Source organism: Coregonus clupeaformis, chromosome 14 (genome assembly GCF_020615455.1).
Source record: "Coregonus clupeaformis isolate EN_2021a chromosome 14, ASM2061545v1, whole genome shotgun sequence".
Classification (NCBI taxonomy): domain Eukaryota; kingdom Metazoa; phylum Chordata; class Actinopteri; order Salmoniformes; family Salmonidae; genus Coregonus; species Coregonus clupeaformis.
The window spans coordinates 9,659,099-9,685,882 of record NC_059205.1 but is presented as its reverse complement, the minus strand read 5'-3'; the positions used below and the strand labels follow the sequence as shown (position 1 = coordinate 9,685,882).

The 26,784-nt window shown below is 43.4% G+C and overlaps 1 protein-coding gene across 2 annotated transcripts; it reads left to right on the top strand.

The window, feature by feature from the left end:
• Window positions 1-378: 378 nt before the first annotated feature.
• On the top strand, window positions 379-23,079 carry LOC121580697 (phosphatidylinositol 4,5-bisphosphate 3-kinase catalytic subunit alpha isoform). Of its 2 annotated transcripts, none has more exons than XM_041895687.2 (21): window positions 379-891; window positions 1,919-2,329; window positions 2,515-2,724; window positions 2,995-3,245; window positions 3,826-4,071; window positions 9,752-9,837; window positions 10,210-10,315; window positions 11,073-11,225; window positions 11,572-11,706; window positions 12,067-12,191; window positions 12,436-12,517; window positions 12,729-12,893; window positions 14,337-14,440; window positions 15,060-15,231; window positions 15,518-15,624; window positions 15,815-15,936; window positions 16,295-16,373; window positions 17,425-17,595; window positions 18,028-18,145; window positions 18,981-19,132; window positions 19,440-23,079. In XM_041895687.2, exons 2-21 carry the CDS (start codon window positions 1,978-1,980, stop codon window positions 19,708-19,710), a joined length of 3,207 nt encoding a protein of 1,068 aa, XP_041751621.1. In that variant the 5' UTR covers window positions 379-891; window positions 1,919-1,977; the 3' UTR covers window positions 19,711-23,079. The 2 variants fall into 2 exon arrangements, with proteins under 2 accessions (XP_041751621.1, XP_041751620.1); XM_041895686.2 differs by having other exon boundaries at window positions 379-906.
• The last annotated feature ends 3,705 nt before the right edge of the window (window positions 23,080-26,784 follow it).

The following is a 26,784-nucleotide window of genomic DNA, read 5'->3' as shown; positions in this document are numbered from 1 at the left end:
GATGGAAATCTACATTTTATGGCTACATTAATCACATCTTTGATATTGTTGGTTTCACTGCTCCCCCTTGTTATGACACACGTGTTTGCTTGGTATCTTTTGAGTTGTGCCAACTGCCCGCTTCCATTTCCTTCTGACAGCAATGGAACGCAGCCCATATTTTACAAGCAAGCAATGAGGTTTAAATAGTGGAGTAGGGTGGTGGGTTTTTAGTGAGTGTAGGGTATTTGTTGATGTATTTATATATTTTTTGTATTTATATTTTTCAAGCAAAGTATAAGGGAGGTATACTCCAGTCTAGTAGGTGGCAGTAATGTGACATTTATTGGATGCCAACCGCCATTAAACCTCATAGAAGAATACAGCCTAATGGCTCTGGTGGGCTGTAGGTCAGGGTTTTGTTGAAGTCCACCAACTCCTGTTGGCTACCATTAATGCATTTTTGCTTGAATTTTGTTGCAATGCTGTCAGAATTGAACAGTTATGTTTCAGGAGTGTGTTTTCTTACAGTTTTTTTTCTTACACGTTTAAACAGTATGTGAAATGTATAAAATGCTGTTGGTGAAATGGCATAAATTGTTTGAATAGAACAACAAAGAACATTCTATGCATCATGTCTTCGAGGTCAAAGCCCGATGCTACGGGCGTCTATGTATGGGGCGGTACTAACGAGAAGCCAGGCAGCTAGCTTTGGCTAAACGTACACTAGCTGACCGGCGGCTTGTGAGCCATCAAAATGCAGTGTTTTTCGCTATTGGGCTGGACATCACACCATGGAATGGAATGAACTTATTCCTTGGGAAAACTATATATTATAGCCAACGACGTCTTTGTAGAGATATCGGACTGCCCCGAGACTTGGATGGAGTAGCAAGCAAGCGCTACGACTGAGTAGGTCTAGAAAGGGTACGAATGGGGTTTGTTTAGCTAACGTTAGCTAGCTATTCTCGGGAGAAAGTTGCATGTTATGGGTGAAAACAGGGCGTTGCTTGCGCGAGACAATAACCAAATTATTGCTTGTCTGCAGATGCCAGGTATTTTATCATAAAGGTGTCAAAAGACATATCAATGAAATACATACTTTTCAACGAGACAACAACAGCACAGCATAGTTGCATAATGAGTCACTGCCATTGGACAATTAGCTAGGCTAGCTGGCACACGCTAGCTAAGTCGGCACAAACAACTAGCTAGCTAGTGGCTAGCGGTTTGTCAGCTAATATTAGCTAACTAGCTAGGTAGTAGCACCGGTGTTTTAGCAAGTAAGTGTTTAAGCTAAGTTTAACCGTGTCATTCTAGCTAGACACATTACATCAAGGAAAATGAAAATAACAATTGTCGGTTAGTTGTCGAACTTTTGCCATCCTAATACACCCATATTTGGCAGATTGAATGTGTCGCAAAATTAGCTAAACAGCTAGCAAGCAGCTAACTAGTTACTTCATTAGCAAGCTAGCTAACCAGCTAGCTTATTTATTAGCCCGCTAGCTACTGTACTTCATTAGCTAGCTAGTTACTTCATTAGCTAGCTACTGTCTAAGCGTTCCATTGCTTGTTGTGACAGCTTGTTCATTAGCTAGTTAATGATTACACAGTGACTGAGCTGTCAACCTCTCCATTTAGCTACCAAACTACCTATTGTTATGTAAAGTATTTTCTTTGAGCAACATCTGTCCTAGAGGAATTTTGACTTTTTTCCAGTTTGAGCTGCCTCCAAGCATTTGCATTTTTTGGGACAATGAACAATTGAGTTCATAATTGTATAATGTTCTGTAAGCAACCGCCTGATATAATGTGATCGTTATTCGTTTTTTTTGCACTTCCACTCTCATTCAATATATTCAGCTAGCAGTATGGAGATTTTTAAACGGGTCACTGCATTTTATGGAATTGTCCCCCTCTCTCTCTCTCTGTCCAGTTGGTCGACCCGACTCATCGTAATTATTAGCATAGTGAGGAGCAGCCGAGCCGACTACCATGCCTCCCAGACCGTCTTCGGGGGAACTATGGGGCATGCACTTGATGCCCCCGAGCATCCTGGTGGACTGCCTTCTCCCCAATGGGATGATTGTGACATTGGAGTGCACACGCGAGGCCACACTCATCTCGGTCAAACACGAACTCTTTAAAGAGGCCAGGAAGTATCCTCTCCACCACCTCCTACAGGAGGAGACCTCCTACATCTTTGTCAGCGTTACCCAAGAGGCTGAGAGAGAGGAGTTCTACGATGAGACTAGGAGACTGTGCGACCTCAGGCTTTTTCAGGCCTTCCTGAAAGTCATCGAACCAGTGGGCAACAGAGAGGAGAAAATACTCAACCGAGAAATTGGTATGTCTGTCTTGTTCTTTATACTAGGTCACGGACATCACATAGGCGCTTTGAGTATGGTGTGGCATCTGGCTGTTTTCAAATCCAGCACTCAAATTTCATTAATTAATCCTGAGTGTGATGAAGCTTGATAAAATGTATCTTGCAGCTATAGGAATGCATGAAATTCTATTTTTTTGGTGCAGGTTTTGCAATAGGAATGCCTATATGCGAGTTTGACCTGGTCAAGGACTCGGAAGTGCAGGACTTTAGAAGGAACATATTGAATGTCTGCAAGGAGTCTGTGGACCTCCGAGACACTAACGGACCCATCAGTAGAGCGTTGTACGTCTACCCTCCCAATGTAGAGTCGTCAGTAGAACTGCCCAAGCACATCTTCAATAAGCTTGACAAAGGTAGGAAATGGGAGACAGTGACACACAAAGAAGGTTTGAGTCTGGGAAAGGTAAAATGTCCCAGCCACGTACAGCCTAATTTTGTATAAACAGACACTATTGTGAACTTTCACAGACTCACCATCCACTTGTTTGAAATATTTTGGCGATTTTAATCAGACATGGTGTGACGTTTCTGATTGGATAGTGGAAGACTTGAACTTGAACATTTACCTCGCTTACCTTGCCATGTTACTGTAATAACACGTTTATTCATCTTTTCTTCCCCAGGTCAAATCATAGTGGTCATCTGGGTCATTGTGTCGCCGAGCAATGACAAGCAGAAATACACCCTGAAGATCAATCACGACTGCGTGCCGGAGCATGTGATTGCAGAGGCCATCCGTAAAAAGACGCGTAGCATGCTGCTGTCCCACGAGCAACTCAAGATGTGTGTGCAGGAGTATCAGGGAAAGTACATCCTCAAGGTGTGCGGCTGTGACGAGTACCTGCTGGAGAAGTACCCCCTTAGCCAGTACAAGGTAAGCACAGACACTCACACACATATTGCTCTGACGCCTACTACACATCTTGAATAGGAATACAATTACACATGTGATGTAGTCAGTCTCTTGCCGGTGTGTTTAAATATAACATATAAATATGATAAGAAATAAATAAAAAATCCCAAATGCTGCTTTTTATGACGACAGTCAGAAATGGTGGCTAAAATGTGTAATAAAATACTAACCTTTTACAAGCATACTGTGTAGCTCAGTTGGTAGAGCATGGCGCTTGCAACGCCAGGGTTGTGGGTTCGATTCCCACGGGGGGCCAGTATGAAAAAATAATAATAATGATATATATATATATATGCACTCACTAACTGTAAGTCGCTCTGGATAAGAGCGTCTGCTAAATGACTAAAATGTAAAATACTGTGTTAGGACATTATTCCTTTGAATCCTGTCTGAAGCGTTTTAGAATGACTGGCCAATGACTAGCTAGCAACGTTACACAGGTAATAGTAGATGCGCAAAACAAAGGTAGCCATTCGTTGCATGTTTAATGACCTCTGGTGTAGTGTCTAATGTCTGTATGTCTATTTCCTTTCCTTCCCAGTATGTGAGGAGTTGCATCATGCTAGGGCGCATGCCCAACCTCATGCTAATGGCCAAGGACAGCCTTTACTCCCAGCTGCCTATCGACACCTTTACCATGCCCTCGTACGCCCGACGCATCTCCACGGCAACGCCCTACATGAATGGCGAGACGGCCACCAAGTCCCTGTGGACTATCAACGGCACGCTGAGGATCAGGATACTGTGCGCAACCTATGTCAACGTCAACATCAGGGACATTGACAAGGTACTGTACTTGAGGACTTTGGGTTGTGTTCAGTAGAGCATATCATAACTAAATGTTTTGCAACCGATAACGAATACTTGTGTTTAGGGCTGTGGCGGTCATTACATTTTGTCAGCCGGTTATTGTCATGCAAAAGACTGCCGGTCTCACGGTAATTGACCGTTAACTAACAAACACGTTTAGCATCTCCAGGCACCACGTTTAGCATCTCCAGGCTCCACGCATACAAGCCTCTGATGCGCGCCTTTGGAACATCTACATTTAAAAAAGTCTAATATATCAATTGAATAAACACCATCACAATAAATGCATTATTTATTTTAGGCAAAAAAAACAAAACAAAAGTAGGCAGGTCTAAAGAAACATTATGATATGAAGAAAATGTATTTCAGAAAAACAGTATGAGTTGGCCTACTGTATGTTATCTGGCTATGCGCCATGCCATAGGCTGTAGACTTGTTCATTTAGCAGACAAGATATGCTTATAAGTCCTGTACCATTATTTTATATTATATGATTTTGTAGGTAGAAGAATGTAATTGAACTTGAATAAAATAGAATAGATATTCTTCCCATTTTGGAGCGAGAGCGCGCACATACAGTGGGGGAAAAAAAGTATTTAGTCACATTTTACATTTTAGTCATTTAGCAGACGCTCTTATCCAGAGCGTCTTACAGGAGCAATTAGGGTTAAGTGCCTTGCTCAAGGGCACATTTACGTCATTTAGCAGACGCTCTTATCCAGAGCGACTACAAATTGGTGCCCCTATAGCCAGTGGGATAACCACTTTACAATTATACTTTTTTTTTTTTTTTGGGGGTAGAAGGATTACTTTATCCTATCCCAGGTGTTCCTTAAAGAGGTGGGGTTTCAAATGTCTCCGGAAGGTGGTGAGTGACTCCGCTGTCCTGGCGTCGTGAGGGAGCTTGTTCCACCATTGGGGTGCCAGAGCAGCGAACAGTTTTGACTGGGCTGAGCGGGAACTATGCTTCCGCAGAGGAAGGGAAGCCAGCAGGCCAGAGGTGGATGAACGCAATGCCCTCGTTTGGGTGTAGGGACTGATCAGAGCCTGAAGGTACGGAGGTGCCGTTCCCCTCACTGCTCCATAGGCAAGCACCATGGTCTTGTAACGGATGCGAGCTTCAACTGGAAGCCAGTGGAGTGTGCGGAGGAGGGGGGTGACGTGAGAGAACTTGGGAAGATTGAACAACAGACGGGCTGCGGCATTCTGGATGAGTTGTAGGGGTTTAATGGCACAGGCAGGGAGCCCAGCCAACAGCGAGTTGCAGTAATCCAGACGGGAGATGACAAGTGCCTGGATTAGGACCTGTGCCGCTTCCTGTGTAAGGCAGGGTCGTACTCTCCGAATGTTGTAGAGCATGAACCTGCAGGATCGGGTCACCGCCTTGATGTTAGCGGAGAACGACAGGGTGTTGTCCAGGGTCACGCCAAGGCTCTTCGCACTCTGGGAGGAGGACACAACGGAGTTGTCAACCGTGATGGCGAGATCATGGAACGGGCAGTCCTTCCCCGGGAGGAAGAGCAGCTCCGTCTTGCCAGGGTTCAGCTTGAGGTGGTGATCCGTCATCCATGCTGATATGTCGGCCAGACATGCAGAGATGCGATTCGCCACCTGGTTATCAGAAGGGGGAAAGGAGAAGATTAGTTGTGTATCGTCAGCGTAGCAATGATAGGAGAGGCCATGTGAGGATATGACAGAGCCAAGTGACTTGGTGTATAGGGAGAAAAGGAGAGGGCCTAGAACTGAGCCCTGGGGGACACCAGTGGTGAGAGCACGTGGTGCGGAGACAGCTTCTCGCCACGCCACTTGGTAGGAGCGACCGGTCAGGTAGGACGCAATCCAGGAGTGAGCCGCGCCGGAGATGCCCAGCTCGGAGAGGGTGGAGAGGGAGGATCTGATGGTTCACTGTATCAAAGGCAGCAGACAGGTCTAGAAGGACAAGAGCAGAGGAGAGAGAGTTAGCTTTAGCAGTGCGGAGAGCCTCCGTGACACAGAGAAGAGCAGTCTCAGTTGAATGACCAGTCCTGAAACCTGACTGGTTTGGATCAAGAAGGTCATTCTGAGAGAGATAGCAAGAGAGTTGGCTAAAGACGGCACGCTCAATAGTTTTGGAAAGAAAAGAAAGAAGGGATACTGGTCTGTAGTTGTTGACATCAGTGGGATCGAGTGTTGGTTTTTTGAGAAGGGGTGCAACTCTCGCTCTCTTGAAGACGGAAGGGACATGGCCAGCGGTCAAGGATGAGTTGATCAGCGAGGTGAGGTAGGGGAGAAGGTCAGCCACCAATTGTACAAGTTCTCCCACTTAAAAAGATGAGAGAGGCCTGTAATTTTCATCATAGGTACATGTCAACTATGACAGACAAATTGAGAAAAAAATTCCAGAAAATCACATTGTAGGATTTTTTATGAATTTATTTGCAAATTATGGTGGAATATAAGTATTTGGTCACCTACAAACAAGCAAGATTTCTGGCTCTCACAGTCCTGTAACTTCTTCTTTAAGAGGCTCCTCTGTCCTCCACTCGTTACCTGTATTAATGGCACCTGTTTGAACTTGTTATCAGTATAAAAGACACCTGTCCACAACCTCAAACAGTCACACTCCAAACTCCACTATGGCCAAGACCAAAGAGCTGTCAAAGGACACCAGAAACAAAATTGTAGACCTGCACCAGGCTGGGAAGACTGAATCTGCAATAGGTAAGCAGCTTGGTTTGAAGAAATCAACTGTGGGAGCAATTATTAGGAAATGGAAGACATACAAGACCACTGATAATCTCCCTCGATCTGGGGCTCCACGCAAGATCTCACCCCGTGGGGTCAAAATGATCACAAGAACGGTGAGCAAAAATCCCAGAACCACACGGGGGGACCTAGTGAATGACCTGCAGAGAGCTGGGACCAAAGTAACAAAGCCTACCATCAGTAACACACTACGCCGCCAGGGACTCATCCTGCAGTGCCAGACGTGTCCCCCTGCTTAAGCCAGTACATGTCCAGGCCCGTCTGAAGTTTGCTAGAGTGCATTTGGATGATCCAGAAGAGGATTGGGAGAATGTCATATGGTCAGATGAAACCAAAATAGAACTTTTTGGTAAAAACTCAACTCGCGTCGTGTTTGGAGGACAAAGAATGCTGAGTTGCATCCAAAGAACACCATACCTACTGTGAAGCATGGGGGTGGAAACATCATGCTTTGGGGCTGTTTTTTCTGCAAAGGGACCAGGACGACTGATCCGTGTAAAGGAAAGAATGAATGGGGCCATGTATCGTGAGATTTTGAGTGAAAACCTCCTTCCATCAGCAAGGGCATTGAAGATGAAACGTGGCTGGGTCTTTCAGCATGACAATGATCCCAAACACACCGCCCGGGCAACGAAGGAGTGGCTTCGTAAGAAGCATTTCAAGGTCCTGGAGTGGCCTAGCCAGTCTCCAGATCTCAACCCCATAGAAATTCTTTGGAGGGAGTTGAAAGTCCGTGTTGCCCAGCGACAGCCCCAAAACATCACTGCTCTAGAGGAGATCTGCATGGAGGAATGGGCCAAAATACCAGCAACAGTGTGTGAAAACCTTGTGAAGACTTACAGAAAACGTTTGACCTGTGTCATTGCCAACAAAGTATTGAGAAACTTTTGTTATTGACCAAATACTTATTTTCCAGCATAATTTGCAAATAAATTCATTAAAAATCCTACAATGTGATTTTCTGGATTTTTTTTCTCTCATTTTGTCTGTCATAGTTGACGTGTACCTATGATGAAAATTACAGGCCTCTCTCATCTTTTTAAGTGGGAGAACTTGCACAATTGGTGGCTGACTAAATACTTTTTTCCCCCACTGTATGAAGTGGGTATGTTGAGGTTAAAAGTGATTATTTGAAACAGGTCCTATACGCTAGATTTAGTTGTTAGGCTACTTTAGTTGTGAATTATATAAACCTTAGAAATCAGAACATAGATGGGCTGTATGATGCAACTATAGGCTATTGATGATTTGAGAAATGTGCAAAAAAAAAGTTTGCGCTCTGTTCTTTGCCTCAGGCTGCACACGCTGTTCTCTCAAGTGATCATAATTTCACCCATCAGACTATATTCAATTTAATCTTTACTAATATGTAAAATTAGTTTACATTTAGAATGCCCCATTATCAAATGGGCAAGAACAGGGGCGGTGGAAAAAACCATGTAATCCATATGCACTGGAATAGCGAATGGAGGCCACTTTCCCACCGGCACGTTTTTCACTCATGTTGGGTAGGCTACTCCGGTTATTTCGCTGTGCCACAGGTGATATTCTGCCCAAACTCTGTATGCCATGGGCTCTCCAACCCTGTTCCTGCAGCTACCCAGTGCTTAGTTTGGGAAACCAAGTGAAAGCTGTTCGGGATCATCGATAGTAACATGTTTTCACAACGAAACATATTTAATTAAACTGTTGACAGCCCCTCTCTCTGCGCGCTGGAGAAAGGAATGAAGGAGAGGGGGGAGGAGACGGAAACGCAGTGGTTAGATATTCTGTAGCTAGAGGTATTGTCATCGTATTTAATTATAAAAATAAATAAACAAATCCTTCTTACTAAGCTATTCAAAATCTAAAACAAATTCACTATAATTGTAGGCTAAATCTGAATTTGTTTAATTTAGGCTAGACCAATTATGTACCAACGATATCTTAAATCAGTATTTTTTAAAAATGTTTTTCTTCCGTGTGTAATATGCGGTAGGCTATGCATTCTATAACGGCACAATCATTATTTTAGTTCAATTTTTGGGGGGGGCTTGGGCTCATATATAGGCCTTTGCGTATGCATAATCTCTAATATGCATATGTTTTTTTTTTTTTATTAATCATCACCTTAGAAAGCGATGTCCATTTCGTTGTGTCAGGCTTTGAAACAGCATCCACAACGACCATGTTTTCCACTAAGTTTCAACCTGTTGTTGAACTTCTTTCTTCGAATTGATAAATCACAGTGAGGTGAGTTTTAAAAGAAAATACTGTTTTGATGATAAGTGGTCCCGTGTAGCTCAGTTGGTAGAGCATGGCGCTTGCAACGCAACACAGTATGAAAAAAGTTATGCACTCACTAACTGTAAGTCGCTCTGGATAAGAGCGTCTGCTAAATGACTAAAATGTGTTTGATGTGATTTTCTATTGCATTTGCATTGATGTCAGAGTGGTTAGAGGGACAATAGAGCCCTGAGTACCAGGCCATTAGGACCTGATGGTAGTTGGGTAGCCTACTACTAATGAATGTCCAGAGTGCATAAGAGGAGATTAACGTGACTCAACGGTCACATAGAATTTTACTGAGGTCATGACTCATGACTGCCAGTGTGGCGGTAATACGGTCACCACAACAGCCCAACCTGTGTTCTTCTTATTAAACAAGTTCAGGCAGTACCTCTTTTTTTCAAAAGGTTTTATCCCCACCGAACACGACACGGTTGTCAGTTCTGTTGTACATGTCAGTGCAGGTCCTCGTGGAGAAAGGGAACTACATTTTATATGGAATATTTGAATAGATCCGGTTTGGACCTAAACGTCCTGGATGTCATTGTTCTTTTTAGTACCACGATAAAATGTTCTGTATCAAAGGCATCTATGTAATTATGTAATCTACGTATGATTGATGTGTGTCCCTGCTATTGATCTAGATCTACGTCCGGACTGGGATCTACCACGGTGGGGAGCAGCTGTGTGACAACGTGAACACTCAGCGCGTGCCATGTTCAAACCCCAGGTATGCCATCCAGCGTCATAATAAACTCTACTTTCTTAATGAAGTACTTGCTAAATCACATACTGCAGGGCTCTACAGTGAGACCATTTTACTCGCATATGCGCCCCAAGTATTTTGCTCTGCGACCTGACATTTTTTATTTAGGAGCACCAGTGCCCCTAGAAAAATGTATGATTCTACCTTTATTACCTCCTATATATTTTGTATTGTGCTCCTAAATGTCTTTGTGTGTGCCTATATATTTTTCAACTTGGGCGCACACGTCCTCCTTGTAAAAAGGTCAGCGTAGAGCCCTGTACTGTAGTGAAGCCTATTGTTGGCTTCATAAGTATGTTTGTTTGATTGGTAAAATGTTCTTGTTGTCCATCCCAGGTGGAACGAGTGGCTGAACTATGACATGTACATTCCAGACATCCCCCGCGCCGCCCGCCTCTGTCTGTCCATCTGCTCTGTGAAAGGGAGGAAGGGGGCTAAAGAGGTGAGCTCTCCCTCCTGCCCACCAGTGTCAGGAACTTAGTTTCTGACAGGAAAAAAAAAGTTACTTTTGGTTTGGTCAAACTATCAGAGGTCTAAATCAGGTCTCAAACTCAAAATACCTGGGGGCCAATGTCGGTCTTAACGTTATCATGGGGGCCAATGTCGGTCTTAACGTTATCATGGGGGCCAATGTCGGTCTTAACGTTATCATGGGGGCCAATGTCGGTCTTTCAGTTATCATGGGGGGCCAATGTTGATCTTACTGTTATCATGGGGGGCCAATGTTGGTCTTAATGTTATCATGGGGGCCAGAGCGAAGCAGCTTTTGGGCATGATGTGGCCCTTGGGCCGCCAGTTTGAGACTCCTGTTGCAGATGGATACGGAAAAAAATACATTACCAGTACATTTCCTGGCTTTGACCAATCCTACTGGTGTGTGCTGTTGTCTTTGTGCAACCATAACCTTCGATTTTATCCTTCCATTGCTTGGAATGCTATATCCTTAAAAAAAAAAAAAAAAAAACCTCAATTTACATTGATCACGATTCCAATCCAACTCCATACATTTGACTACAATACAATCCAACTCCATACATTTGACTACAATACAATCCAACTCCATACATTTGACTACAATACAATCCAACTCCATACATTTGACTACAATACAATCCAACTCCATACATTTGACTACAATACAATCCAACTCCATACATTTGACTACAATACAATCCAACGTTGATCTTATGTTGCTACAGGAGCACTGTCCGCTAGCCTGGGGAAACATCAACCTGTTTGACTACACCCACACGCTGGTGGCCGGGAAGATGGCCCTCAACCTGTGGCCCGTGCCCCATGGCCTGGAAGACCTGCTCAATGCCATCGGAGTCACTGGCTCCAATCCAAACAAGGTCAGAGGTGTTAGCTAGCTTGGCTACACATGCATACACAAACAAAAGACGGCAACACACACGCGACGAGACAAGACGCAGAGACCGATGCAAAGACACACTTTCTCAGAGACACACAACTAGAGTGGCGAACGATAAGCCACACACACACACACACCCACACACCTACAGAGACAAACTTACACACACCAACACGACCCCAAATCCATAGACCCAGCGTGAGCGGCTGGCAGTAATCCACCTCTCCCCTCTAGCTGTCGAAGCCTCTGTATCCCTCTTGTTAATTACAACCTAACCCCTCAATGACCCCTAATGACATTTCCATTATATTCCTCTTGGTCCACAGGAAACCCCTTGCCTGGAGTTGGAGTTTGACCACTTCAGTAACCCGGTCAAGTTCCCCGACATGCCGGCCATCGAGGAGCACGCCAACTGGAACATATCCCGGGAGCTGGGTTTCAACTACTGCCACACCGGTTTGGTAAGTCCTAAATGTTTGTGTTTCTAAGTCAATATTGACATTGTTAATCTGTTATGATTTAATGCTGTTGACAAGTTGGGTGTACTAGAGACGTCACTAGCAGTCACCACACAACCTGAGACGCCTGTGGTTTCATATTTCATTCATAGTGTCTCTCCCTGAGGCATGTTCATTGGGCACAAAACAGGAAAAAAAGAAAAAAGTTTTGAAACGGGGAGGGTACTACCTGAATGTGTCCAATAAGAAGACAGATTTTAGGTTTCTGTTGCAAAACTTTGTACAACGGAGCGTTTATTGAACGCGACCCTGCTTCCCACCAGTACTGTAGTTTAATAAGCAGCATTCTGGTCTCTATTGCAGAGTAACAGACTGGCGAGGGACAACCCCCTGACGGACAGTGACAACGAACAGCTGCGCCTGGTCTGTAACAGAGACCCACTGTCTGAAATCACTGAGCAGGAGAAGGACTTCCTGTGGAGGCACAGGTAACGTGTAGTGTGTGTGTGTACATACAGTGGGTATGCGTCATCAACAAATGCATATTTGTTATCAAAAACATAATAAACAAAACCCTCGCAAGATCTATCAAACATTTCTTACCTGAAATGGTTTGGTTACCTGCTCAAGCTGCTAAACAAGCTCTTCTACTAACAGCCCCAGTGTGTGTGATGTTAAGAGGGGAAACAAGCCATTTTCTACATTCTAATATACTATTCTCTCCTCCTGTAGACATTACTGTGTCACTATCCCAGAGATACTTCCCAAGATTCTCCTGGCAGTGAAATGGAACTCCAGAGATGAGGTTGCACAGGTAAACAGGCTCACATTTCAACTGCTGACACTAGCATAGCATGGGCTATTTGATGCATATTCATTTAATTGATTTGACTCATTTGGCCATTTGGTTCCATTTCGAAGACTGTCATGTCAGTAAATATCAATTTTGTTTTCCTTTTTTCCCCCCTTTAACTTTGCATTTTATTTAATACATGCATTTTTGTATTTGTTCATCTTTGTCCCAGATGTATTGCCTTCTGAAGGACTGGCCAGCCATAAAGCCAGAACAAGCCATGGAGTTGCTGGACTGCAACTTCCCCGACCCAATGATTCGAGACTTTGCCGTGAAGTGCCTTGAGAAATACCTAACAGACGACAGACTCTCTCAATACCTCATCCAGCTGGTCCAGGTACATTAATAAATACCTATTAGACAGACTCATTACCTCATCCAGCTGGTCCAGGTACAGTAATAAGACCCACTCATAGTCTGTGTTGCGTAGAGATAGAATAGCTAGAATGGCCACGTAGAAACCACGTACTATTCTATGACGTTTCTGGGTTTCAACATGAATGCCACTGCCATCTTGAAATGAAGGGTTTTGACACCATCTGACAATGTTTAAATCATTAATTGACACTACGTAATGACAGAATTCAATATGACCACCTCAGGCTAACCGCTTTCTTTTACATGGTGGCTTCTATTCGGTCTGATCTATTTCTGTGTTCTTGAAAAGTAATCCCTTTTGCTTTTACAGTGCATTCGGAAAGTATTCAGACCCCTTGACTTTTTCCACATTTTGTTACGTTAGAGTCTTATTCTAAAATTGATTAAATTGTTTTTTTACCCCCTCATCAATCTACACACAATACCCCATAATGACAAAGCAAAAACAGGTTTAGACATTTTTGCTAATGTATAAAAATAAAAAAAAGACATAAATACCTTATTTGCATAAGTATTCAGACCCTTTGCTATGAGACTTGAAATTGAGCTCAGGTGCGTCCTGTTTCCATTGATCATCCTTCAGATGTCTCTACAACTTGATTGGAGTCCACCTGTGGTAAATTTAATTGATTGGACATGATTTGGAAAGGCACACACCTGTCTATATAAGGTCCCATAGTTGACAGAGCAAAAATCAAGCCATGAGGTCGAAGGAATTGTCCGTAGAGCTCCGAGACAGGATTGTATCGAGGCACAGACCTGACTTTCAATCCACCTAAATCAAATTTGATTTGTCACATGCGCCAAATACAACAGGTATATATACCTTACCAGGAAATGCTTACTTACAAGCCCTTAACCAACAATGCAGTTCAAGATATAGTTAAGATATTTACTAAATCAACTAAAGTAAAAAGTAACACAATAAAATAACAATAACGAGGCTATATATAGGGGGTACTGGTACCGAGTCAATGTGCGGGGGTACAGGTTAGTCGAGGTAATTTGTACATGTAGGTATGGGTAAAGTGACTATGCATAGATAATAAACAGCAAGTAGCAGCAGTGTAAAAACGAAGGGGGGTCAATGTAAATAGTCTGGGTGGCCACTTGATCACCTACATGGACATTCTTCCTGCTCGTATCTCATTTAGGCTAGACTGGTTTCCAGTTAAGAGTTTACATCTATCAGCTCCTACAGAGAAGTAATCAACAGTTTAATGAATTGGACAAGTCGCTCCTAATTTTAGGCTCCTGCTATTAAGGAGAAGAACACGAAGGGTGTAATCGACTATTCACCTCCTCAAATATTTAATCAATTTTAGAATAAGGCTGTAACGTAACAACATGTGGAAAAAGTAAAGGGGTCTGAATACTTTCTGAATGCACTGTATGCTACCAGGTACTGAAGTACGAACAGTACCTCGACAACCCGCTGGCCCGCTTCCTGCTGAAGAAGGCTTTGACCAATCAGCGAATAGGACATTTCTTCTTTTGGCATCTCAAGTGAGTTTGTTTTCTGTTTGTTTCCAAAGTGTTTATTGTGGATGGCTTGAATTTGGCATAGTCAGCTGGAATGCCATTCTGCTGGTATAATTGATCTTTCTCCAAGGTCCAGTAAAATACTTAATTTGTGCATATCAGGGTTTACATAAAGAAAAGCTGACCGAGGGCAATTCACCAGATTAAGAAATGTTAAGCATACATTTCTATGGGTCATGCAGTTTGAGAAGTCTTGCTTGTACATTTTGTATGAGGTTGCGTAATCATGTTGGGCCGATTATATTATTAAATCTCATATGGTGATATTTGACATTGACGATATATCGTGAAGGTCAAGACTACTGTATTTGAACTTTACAAATCCAAAACTGTGCAGTTGTATCAATTGGGCTTTATCTATCTGTTAAATGAAGTCAATGAATTAACTAAGCCTTATTTATTTCGCCATACTAAGATTATTGAATGAAAATGCGACTAAAATATTGTAATTTTTACTATCTACTTATTAGCGGTGCAAAACGATTATATCGCGATATTTGGAGTCGCATATCGTAGAAGAGGTCTGCTTAAATATCTCCAAACTGTAGTTCACAATCACATAAGTTGTTGTCTCTGCCTCCAGGTCTGAGATGCACAACAAGACTGTGAGCCAGCGGTTCGGCCTGCTGCTGGAGTCCTACTGCCGGGCCTGTGGCATGTACCTGAAGCATCTGAGCAGACAGGTGGAGGCCATGGAGAAACTCATCAACCTCACCGACCTCCTCAAGCAGGAGAAGAAGGACGAGGCCCAGAAGGTCACGTTTATGCTGTGGTCAAGGCCCTTCCACTCCACTTCACGCCCTAACATGGAAGCCTCAATACATGACCACGTTTTTCTTACCCTCAATACAAGACAAAAGAACAACACACAATCCTACAACAAACTAGAGATACTAAGCAAAACCAGAGTGGAACTGCTATACAAGCCAACAGGCCCAATTGGTCTTCAGGACTATGGACTCCTTGCAGTAAAGTGAAGCTCTCTCTCTCTCTCTGCCTCTCTCTGTATCTCTCTCTCTCTCTCTCTGTCTCTCTCCTCAGGTTCAGATGAAGTTCCTGGTGGAGCAGATGAAGAGGCCTGACTACATGGATGCCCTACAGAGTTTTACCTCTCCACTCAACCCAGCGCACCAGCTGGGAAACCTCCGGTACAGACACTTTTTCAATCCAGAAAGCGCAGTAGACAGAAACACAAACGTCCACATATTTCCCGGAATGTTTGAACAAAGAAACCAAGAAATATATCCTGTGAAATTGAGGTTTAATGACGGGTCAAATGTTTTCTTAATGTTATTCTCAGCGCCTCAGTGTTGATACAATGTTTAATATCTGTTTCAGCCTGGAAGAGTGCCGGATGATGTCATCGGCCAAGCGGCCCCTGTGGCTCAATTGGGAGAACCCTGACATGATGTCAGAGCTGCTCTTCCAGAGCAACGAGATCATCTTCAAAAACGGAGACGGTACATCTCACTAATGCATAACGAATCACTCAACCCCCTTGACTCACTAGACAATAAACATGATTACAGAATCCCCAAACTCACTTTGGATTGCTCTGGCACCGATTTCATAATGCAAACTCGGTGCATGTTTCGTTTTTTTCCCCTAGCACTACACCGCTGATTCAAATAATCAACTAATCATCAAGCTTTGATCATTTGAATAAGCTGTGTAGTGTTAGGGGGAAGAAAGAAAAAACGTGCACCCCTTGGGGTCCCCAGGACTGAGTTTGGGAAACGCTGCATTAAAGTGTGATCAAAGCTTGGATTGCTCACCATCATCTTGCTATTTCACTCTCACTCCTCCTGTCTCCTTCAGATCTGAGGCAGGACATGCTGACTTTGCAGATCATTAGGATAATGGAGAACATCTGGCAGAACCAGGGCCTTGATCTCAGGTACTGTCTCTTTGTAGCCGCTCAGCTCAGCAGCAACACTCATGAATAGTCGATTACACCCTTCGTGTTCTTCTCCTTAATAGCAGGAGCCTAAAATTAGGAGCGACTTGTCTAATTCATTGAACTGTTGAGTTCATTACCTCTCTGTAGGAGCTGATAGATGTAAACTCTCAACTGGAAACCAGTGTAGCCTGAATGAGATACGAGCAGGAAGAATGTCCATGTAGGTGGACTGAAAGTCAGGTTGTTTCTGAAGGAAGTGAAGGGAGTCGTATAGCTAGCTACTGCATCGCTCTGTTTTCTAAGCTCTGGACCAGGGATGCGATTTATTATTATTTTTTTCACGAAGGACTTCAAATTAGGATGCCTATTTCTTAGCTCTGTAGCTTATCATTAAGTCCAATGCAGCCACTTTTTATCTCAACGTCAAATCATTTCTGGGTTTTAAAAAAAACGGGAAACTAGCTGTGATTAGCAGAGAGGTTCGGAACTCTTTCTTACTGGTCTATTAACTCATTTATCACAGGCAGGCCAAAACTCCATCCCACCAAAACAGGCAAACATTTCAGGCTGTCTTTTCAAACAGCTCTTACACTAAAAGGGCATTAACATTTTCACAATTCCACAGTATTATTCCAACCTCATAGTGTGGAAATATACACTGAGTGCTCTTTCCATGACACAGACTGACCAGGTGAATCCAGGTGAAAGCTATGATCCCTTATTGATGTCACCTGTTAAATCCACTTCAATCAGTGTAGATGAAGGGGAGGAGCCAGGTTAAAGAAGGAGTTTTAAGCCTGTGTGTGTCTATAGGTGGAGGGATGGATAGACGGAGGCATAGATGTGTTGGACTGTAGTATTAGAGACCATCTTTTTCATGATCGTATTTTGTAAGTTACTTTTCTTAAATTGTTTGTAAATATTGTATGTTTTTATTGCATTGGAATTGTGAATTTGTATGATTGTGTGCAGGGCTTCTTGGTCTCAAATGGGATTTCCTGATTAAATCAATTAAAATAAATCCTATTGCTTCCTCTGTGTCGTTCAGGATGCTGCCGTACGGCTGCTTGTCCATCGGCGACTGCGTGGGCCTGATAGAGGTGGTGAGGAACTCCCACACCATCATGCAGATCCAGTGTAAAGGAGGCCTGAAGGGGGCGCTGCAGTTCAACAGCCACACGCTGCACCAGTGGCTCAAGGACAAGAACAGGGGGGAGATGTGAGTGAAGCCTGGGCTAGGTTCCAACAGCCACACTTGCACACTCCATAGAATGCATGCCCAGTAGGCCTACGTAGCTTCATTCTTCTACATTGCTTCATTCTAAACAATCCTAATTCATTCTAAATTATGCTATTATAATGGACAGAGATTTGGTGAGACATTTCATAGTTTCTCTGCTTAGAAATATTTGGAACAGTCCGTTGCTTATGGGGGGACAACATATCAAGTTTATTCTCCATAGGGCAAAGGGTTTCCTGGAATTGAACTTCCTCTTCTGTTCAATGCCATAGGGTTATTAGAACTTCCTCTTCAGTTAAATGCCATAGGGTTATTAGAACTTCCTCTTCAGTTCAATGCCATAGGGTTATTAGAACTTCCTCTTCAGTTAAATGACATTGACTCATGGAAAACCCATTAAACTGTGTCCAGGTACGACCAGGCCATTGACTTGTTCACACGGTCGTGTGCGGGCTACTGCGTCGCTACCTTCATCCTGGGGATCGGTGACCGACACAACAGCAACATCATGGTCAAAGATGATGGACAGGTACGTCACAGACTAACGGCCCTGCTACGCTATAGCCGTCAGCCGTTGAGGAAATGCTTCCTTTAAAATCAATGAAAGCTGCTTTACTGCCTGCGGTGCGTCACATCCAATGGCAGGATCCAAGCGCAAGAATCTGAGGTTCAATTGTTGACGCACGCGTTCATTATATCTTGTGAATTGAAATAATGAGAAATAAAAAAAGTTAATCTTGGTTGCAGATGGCCTCGACTATACACCACTGGTTATTTCTACTAAGATTTATGACGTCAAGAAGCTACTAGCAGAAACTCTAGCTAGCTACATTGACTAGCTAGGTTCCGAATATAAACAAAAGCAACTTGTGTAACTACAGGATCATTTAGTACAACCACTAGCAACAATGTAATGAGTACTTGAGGAAAACTGGACCAAAGCTATTGTACTGACACATAATGGATGAATACAGTCCAGTAGGGGAAAACAGTGTAAAGATGCTCTTCCTCTCTGCTCCTCTGCTCTCAAAACAACATGCTCTATGTAGCAGGTAGAACGTCACATTGACACGATGCTTATGGCAAAGCAACGCAATGCTTATTGTGGAGCTGAGGTGTTAAAGTTGCAAAATTCCAGTAAGTTTCCCGAATTTCCCCGATATTCCAGAAATCCTAGTTGGAAGATTCCTTGAATAAGCAGGAAACCCGGGAATCCTTCAACCAGGGTTTCTGAAAAACCGGGAAAGTTTGGGAAAGTTACCAGATGTTTGCAACCCTACACACTCTTCTTTTCTCTTGACGTTCCTTGGTTATAGATCAACAGTGTTTTGTGATGCTCTTTGTTTTATCTTTGCTCCTTGCAGCTATTCCACATAGACTTTGGCCATTTCCTGGATCACAAGAAGAAGAAGTTTGGCTACAAGCGAGAGCGGGTGCCCTTTGTCTTGACACAGGACTTCTTAATCGTCATCAGTAAAGGAACCCAGGAGTGCACCAAAACCAGGGAGTTTGAGAGGTACAGTTTCACTATTTTGTGTTTATGTTAGCTTTCCAATAAGTGAATATTAGGGGTTAGATTCACTACCCTAAAGGGCAAGGCAAGTGTTTGAATGTATGATGGGGTCCCCTTTTGACTACATTTGCATTAAATGGATCTGTACATGAAATTGTGTTATAGAATGATATCATTACGCCAACCCATTTTCAGTAAGAGCATAAGAAGAGTACAGTTATTAACACACACATACATGCTTCCTAACCCAGTTAGGTTCAACGTTTCCCAGACTAATCGTCCCTCACCATTGTCTTTCCATTCCCACCAGGTTCCAGGAGATGTGCTACAAGGCCTACCTGGCCATCCGGCAGCACGCCAACCTCTTCATCAACCTGTTCTCCATGATGCTGGGCTCGGGGATGCCCGAACTGCAGTCCTTTGATGACATCGCTTACATCCGCAAAACCCTAGCCCTGGACAAGACGGAGCAGGAGGCCCTGGACTACTTCATGAAGCAGATGAACGACGCCCACCATGGCGGCTGGACCACCAAGATGGACTGGATCTTCCACACCATCCGCCAGCACGCCATGAACTGAGAGGGGCCATCTGCCCAGAGAGTAGCAGCAATGCAGAGGCGACAAGGGCGGATCTCTACACCATCCGCCTGGACTGTGTGTCAACGGAGAGACTAGAGCGGATCTCTACACCATCCATCTGGACTGTGTGTCAACGGAGAGACTAGAGCGGATCTCTACACCATCCGCCCGGACTGTGTGTCAACGGAGAGACTAGAGCGGATCTCTACACCATCCGCCCGGACTGTGTGTCAACGGAGAGACTAGAGCGGATCTCTACACCATCCGCCCGGACTGTGTGTCAACGGAGAGACTAGAGCGGATCTCTACACCATCCATCTGGACTGTGTGTCAACGGAGAGACTAGAGCGGATCTCTACACCATCTGCCAGCTAAGCACGCCATGAGCTGAGATGGCAGAGCGGACAATACTAGCGTCCACGGATGGAGCTATGAACGGATAGAGCCATTGGATGAATCGGATGAATGGAGAGGCTAGAATGGATCGCTACATCATCTGCTAACTTCTTCTGAGCTCTGAGGGAGATGCAGATCTGTACACCATCCACTACGTGGTGCCAAACTGGATGTTAGGGATGCATCGATAGGGAAATTACAGGCTGATGCGATAATCATATTTTCTGGACATTATGTTTCCCATATTGGTATTCCAATTTGGCCACAGTTTTCTCCTTGTAAAATTAGGGGAACAACCACGATTACAAACAACCGTTTTGTTAAAAGTTATGTCATTTTTAAGATGAAAGCGATCTATAGTATTATCAGCCGATAACGATATGATGGTCGATATATAGCATTGTCAGCCAATATTGATCTGGGTCATCCCTATATAATGTCCCCTATTCATCAGTTTACTATGAACAGAGAGCAGAGTGGATCTCTAGCCTCTACATCCTGCTAACACGCCAGGATACCGTGAAGACCTGCCCAGGGTCATGTCCTGCTAACACGCCAGGATACCGTGAAGACCTGCCCAGGGTCATGTCCTGCTAACACGCCAGGATACCGTAAAGACCTGCCCAGGGTCATGTCCTGCTAACACGCCAGGATACCGTGAAGACCTGCCCAGGGTCATGTCCTGCTAACACGCCAGGATACCGTGAAGACCTGCCCAGGGTCATATGCTGCTAACACGCCAGGATACCGTGAAGACCTGCCCAGGGTCATGTCCTGCTGACACGCCAGGATACCATGAAGACCTGCCCAGGGTCATGTGCTGCTAACACGCCAGGATACCGTGAAGGCCTGCCCATGGCACGCAACGGAAAATGGTTTGACACGGAAATTAAAATAAGTGTTTCTTATTGGACAAATCCTGGCAGTCTCTTCCTGTTTCAATCATGTTTTCTTCCTCTTGGTGCCCATTGAACACGACCCAGAATACCACCAGCTTTGTTAATTCCCAGTGATGGATGGTTGACAGACACTAGGATGTCCGTTCGTCTGCTGTCAACTCTAAGACTAGCGAACAGAACTCTCTGACAAATCATGTTTGATCTCAAATGACGATTACACAAATCTTGTGTGTCCCCTCAGATGGAAACGGTTTTGTGACCTCAAATTTTGAGATTTTGTACAGAAGTATCCCAATGGTGTTGAATGCAAACTGTACACACATTATTCCTTTTTAGTCTTTATTTTCTTCTGAGCCAAAGTACTATATAGATATATCTCCCACTACATCTTACTTATCAGTCTTAGCGTATGAAAGAGTCACTACTATTCCAATCCTTGTGTATCTTCTTTGTAGCACTGATCTCTACAGTATTTGTTTGTTTGTCTATCAGTATTATGATGCGTGTGCAGCGTTCTGCCGCAAAATGGCTGCCGTCCAGCACCCAGTTGGATGCAACACAGAAGTTTACGATGACCGACAGAAAAATAACTGTAAATTCATCTTGTTACTGTAAATTCATTGAATTCATCCTCTTCCTTTGTTGTTTTTTCGGGTGTATATATATTTTTTATAATGGAAAGGGGGCAAAATGGATGTGCGGTGTTATAGTAGGCTGTGCTATTACACTATGCAATTTGTGATCTTTATGTACTATACTGCAAAGACTTGTACTGATGTCAAGGCAAAGGAGAGTCGAGATGGGAGTATCTAATCATATACACAGCATTAAAGGTGTCCAGCAACTGTACAGACAAGACAGTACACAGAAGACGAATGCACAATTATGCACTGACGGTATCACCGATTTCTTCCCTAACAGGTCAGAAAACTATCAGTGAAAGATCTAACCAGACATTTTTAGGAAGCGTTTGGAACCACCGTAGATAGTTTTTCAACTGTGAATTGGAATTTGCTTCAGCCTATTCTTTTCAGAATTCAAGTATGTATAGATTAGACCCTATTCCAGACTTCCCCAGCGTTCTGTCATATGAACTCACTATTCAGTAAAGTTGTTAAAGATCAATAAAATAAAAGTGTAACGGGTGAATTTGTGGTTTTGCCTTCCCTGACAACTGCCCTTTTTTTAAAGTGTGCATAGAGATACTTTATTAGTCAGTTGTATGCCAGCTTTACCAAATGACTTGATGTGTGTGTTTCTGTACAGGTTACAGACGGTTGGGCAGGTCCCGTTCAAAACAAGACAACTACAGTAACCATATTGCATACAATGCAAGAGCTATCATAGAACATTTTTCATTTCATTTTCGCTGTGGTTAAACGTCATCCTTTTCTTTCACTGCATATGCATGAGGTCCCTGAATATCCTTTGTTCAACCTAGTGTTGTTTACTTGAAGTTCATGTTAAATGACCTTTTGTTACTTGTGAGGTACAATAATGTCACACCATGAAGATAACCAATGCTATCCTGGGGCCAGGGCAAAATGTCTGGCCCCCATGAACTATGTGTGCAAATCGCTTTCTTTGAATAACTCTACAGAGGTAATATATTTTTGTATTCTAAATGTAGACTAACTCAAAATATAATCACTAAACAAAAAATAAAAGTGGAATTATGCATAATGCATCGTTTTACACCCCAGTAGACAGCTTGTAGTTATTACAATTATATGAGAAACTAGTGATGAAGGACAAGAGTTTGGTAAGGAGGAGAATGTATTGAGTGGAGTTTCGCTGAAGGTCTGCTGCTCTGGCTCTGAGTGCAGTGTAAAAGCACAACGATGAAAAGCTATCCTGCATGTTTTCAAACCCAATATTCAGAAGTTATCTATTCATCCCTGTAAATATTGTTTGACCTGTAGTATGCACTCATTACTCTTTCATACTAATTAATGTACTATGTCTGGATAGAACCCTGTATTCATTCACTCATTGTACTGTTTGCTAAAAAAAAAAAAAAAAAATCTCTGTAAATCCAGATATTTTGAGAACCAATAAATTTCAGTTCTAATGATCCATTTCTTGCCTCATTATATCATAATCTCATGATAATTAAAAAGGAAAATATATAAACTCAATCTTACATTGTTTCAGAATTTGATACATTGTCGGTAAGATCTAGCCTCGTCCCCAGGCTAACTGCTACCCCATATATCGACAAAGAGAGCTGTCTGATGGATGAGAGTACCTGCTATGAGTAACCAGACCAGGAAAAATGTCCCTTTAAGTCAGCCAATTCAGATGTCCAGTAGGAGCTCCTACTGTCCTAGTGCATGAAACTAACATTCCAGGAGAAAGTCATCCTCTTTTCCATTTCCCACCAGCCTTCCTTCCTGACTTCCTTCCATAGAGTGGGAATCACCTACACAGTATATAATCTCCATGTCCTGTCACTGGCTATGTTCCAATGCACATTGTAGTATGTCACTGTCAGCTTTACTGAGTCATCCTACATAGGAGAGTGCTGTCCAGAGCCAGACCACCTTGGGAGCTGGTAGAGTTTGCCCTGGGTGTTTTTTCGTCATTGTCAGCCTACCCTCTGCTGCCTCACTACCCGTCTCTGGTTGAGCTTCACCGGGCCACCAGTAGAGCCAACCTAACCTAAGATAGACCACAGCCTATTTCCAACGGGAGCAAATTAATCATAGTGGGTCCTCTGTAGCTCAGCTGGTAGAGCACGGCGCTTGTAACGCTAAGGTAGTGGGTTCGATCCCCGGGACCACCCATAGACAAAAAAAAAATGTATGCACGCATGACTGTAAGTCACTTTGGATAAAAGCGTCTGCTAAATGGCATATTATATTATTATTATTATTATTATTATAGTGAGATCCTATTGGCGCATTCTAGCATGTATTTGCATATTTCTGTTAGGGAACGCCTACTCTGTGAAGTGCGCGTGTGCAATAGCTCAATTCTCCCTTGCACTCCTTCTAAAGAACACACTTTTTAGAAACTTTGGCAAAGGGTAAATTCTACAAAACGTAGTCCACTCTGTAGTCCAGAAAACTGTATTGAGATCAAATGTTTCATTGATGAGACAAATAGCAGAATGTCTGCCAAAATCCATCTTGCTCCATATTCTCCAACTGCGGGCCACTGGGCTTCCTCTCATCACCATATTTGGTAGTGAGTGGAAACGCCAACCGGATGCTTCACATTTTTATATCCAGTGAAATATCTGGCTCATTGTTCTATCTGTGGTAGAGCTCCGCCCAGCATCAAGCTGGGCCACAGCAGAGACCACAGGGCCTAACGTGTACTTCCTCTTCAAAATGGCGTCCTCTGGGTACTTCCTGGGATCAGAATGACACAAAACTCACTGCTTAGTAGTGTAGTTAGTGGATGTATACGCCGTATCGATTAATAAAGCTGATGGAACAGATCAGAATGTTTAGCTTAAAATGTTGCTAAACTATTATTTCTTCACATTTTGTGCACACGGCGGTAGGCCTACACTCGAATATTTCAAAAATCTATTTGCCAGAAAACACTGTTCTAAAATGCACGGTTTCATGGACAGAGATGGACATATCAGTTAGAAATGTAGGAAGAGGGAAGATCTAAAGATGCAACAACTATCATGGATTGCTAATATGACTAGGATAATTCCGTTGGCTGCTAGACAATGAAAAAAAGTTGAACGAAAACCAATAGAACAGGAGAACGCCTATGAGGAAGTCTTTATAAAATGATTGTCTCCACGTTTCTATGGTGGGATTTTGGCTATAGGCTACTTTGAAGTAAGGTAAGACATGCCTCATAATATGAAGTAAAACGTCCAGGTTTCAAACAATTAAGGAACAGGAAAACTATAGTGATGCTAATGATAGTCCTAACCGTCTTCTGGTAGATGGAAAGGTTTTCCCTAAAACCTTCTCAATTAAATGTTAATTAACTACAAAGTAGCCTATGTCTACCTGGCAGAATGATATCATGATTATTTGATTCAATCCAGTGGCCATTTGTTTTGCTAACTCCATCTCATGTGCTACAGAAACACCTAACCAAACAACAGTGCTAGGTGCCCGTGCTGAATTAAAGGGGAACTACACTAAAAAATCGAAATATCCCAGACATGAAAAGTAGTCTCCTGATGTGGTTTAAGCATTGTTATGCACTTAGAACATCACATTTTGTTAGTTTGTTTGACTATTAAAAAAGTGTGACTTTGAGAGCAAAGATCTGACAGAAATGTGAAAAATAAGAAACCTGTGAATTTCTGACTCAGTTGACATCCTCATTTATCTGTTTCAATAGTACGCCTACTATTAGCATACTTGCACAGTACAGCTTGGGTTGGCCTGACTGTAAAAGACCAATATCGGATTGATCATTTTAGGTCATTCAGAGTGTATGTCACTGTTTCCGGGCGGGCCGTTTGGATTTTTTTTGAGTATACCCACTTCTTCAGGCACCATTACACCACTGTATAGATGATTATGAGCGACATTCAGTCACTGTCTGCCATTTTTCTAGTCTGGCTAACTGCAGGTCACAGCTCTTCGCTGTGTAGTCACTTGGATCGTGTCAGCCAGGCTACCATTATTCGACCTCAGGGTTGAGGAGTACAGACTCTTTATCGTAGTGTAGGCGAGCGTTCTGCCCAGAGGTACTGAGGTTGACCAGAACCCTCAGGCATGGGGTAGTGCTCACGCCTCTGCAGTCGGCCCCTCATCCAGAACATCAACCTGGACCAGCAAGCGACTGGCCTCCTCATCCCAGTCACTGAAACCACCAGAATTAATAGGAGTTGATGAGAAGCTACCTTACATTATTGCATTATTGGCTATCTTGCGTTCAGTGGAGGCTGCTGAGGGGAGGACGGCTCATAATAATGGCTGGAACGGAGTTAATAGAATGACATCAAACACATGGAAGCCATGGAAACCATGGAAGCCATGTGTTTAATGTATTTGATACCATTCCACTAATTCCTGCTCCAGCCATTACCACGAGCTCGTCCTCCCCAATTAAGTTTCCACCAACCTCCTGTGCTTGCATTATGCAACACATACTCAATAACTCAAATTCTTTTAATACTAATGAAATACTCCTCTAGCACGGCAGAAATTCAACGAACTGACTTGTTGGAATGGTGGGATCCAATGACGGTGCCACGTTGAAAGTCACTGAGCTCTTCAGTATTATGTGTTATGGATTTACAACACCCTCTGCTATATTGTGGATAAAGAGTTATCAGTCTAACAGAACACAGAGGGTGTTCTTTAATGGAAGCATTTACATTTACATTTACGTCATTTAGCAGACGCTCTTATCCAGAGCGACTTACAAATTGGTGAATTCACCTTATAGCCAGTGGGATAACCACTTTACTATGTTTTTTTGTTTTTTTTTGAAGGTGGGGTAAGGGGGGGGGTTGAAGGATTACTTTATCCTATCCCAGGTATTCCTTAAAGAGGTGGGGTTTCAAGTGTCTCCGGAAGGTGGTGAGTGACTCCGCTGTCCTGGCGTCGTGAGGGAGCTTGTTCCACCATTGGGGTGCCAGAGTAGCGAACTGTTTTGACTGGGCTGAGCGGGAACTGTGCTTCCGCAGAGGTAGGGGGGCCAGCAGGCCAGAGGTGGATGAACGCAATGCCCTCGTTTGGGTGTAGGGACTGATCAGAGCCTGAAGGTACGGAGGTGTCGTTCCCCTCACAGCTCCGTAGGCAAGCACCATGGTCTTGTAGCAGATGCGAGCTTCAACTGGAAGCCAGTG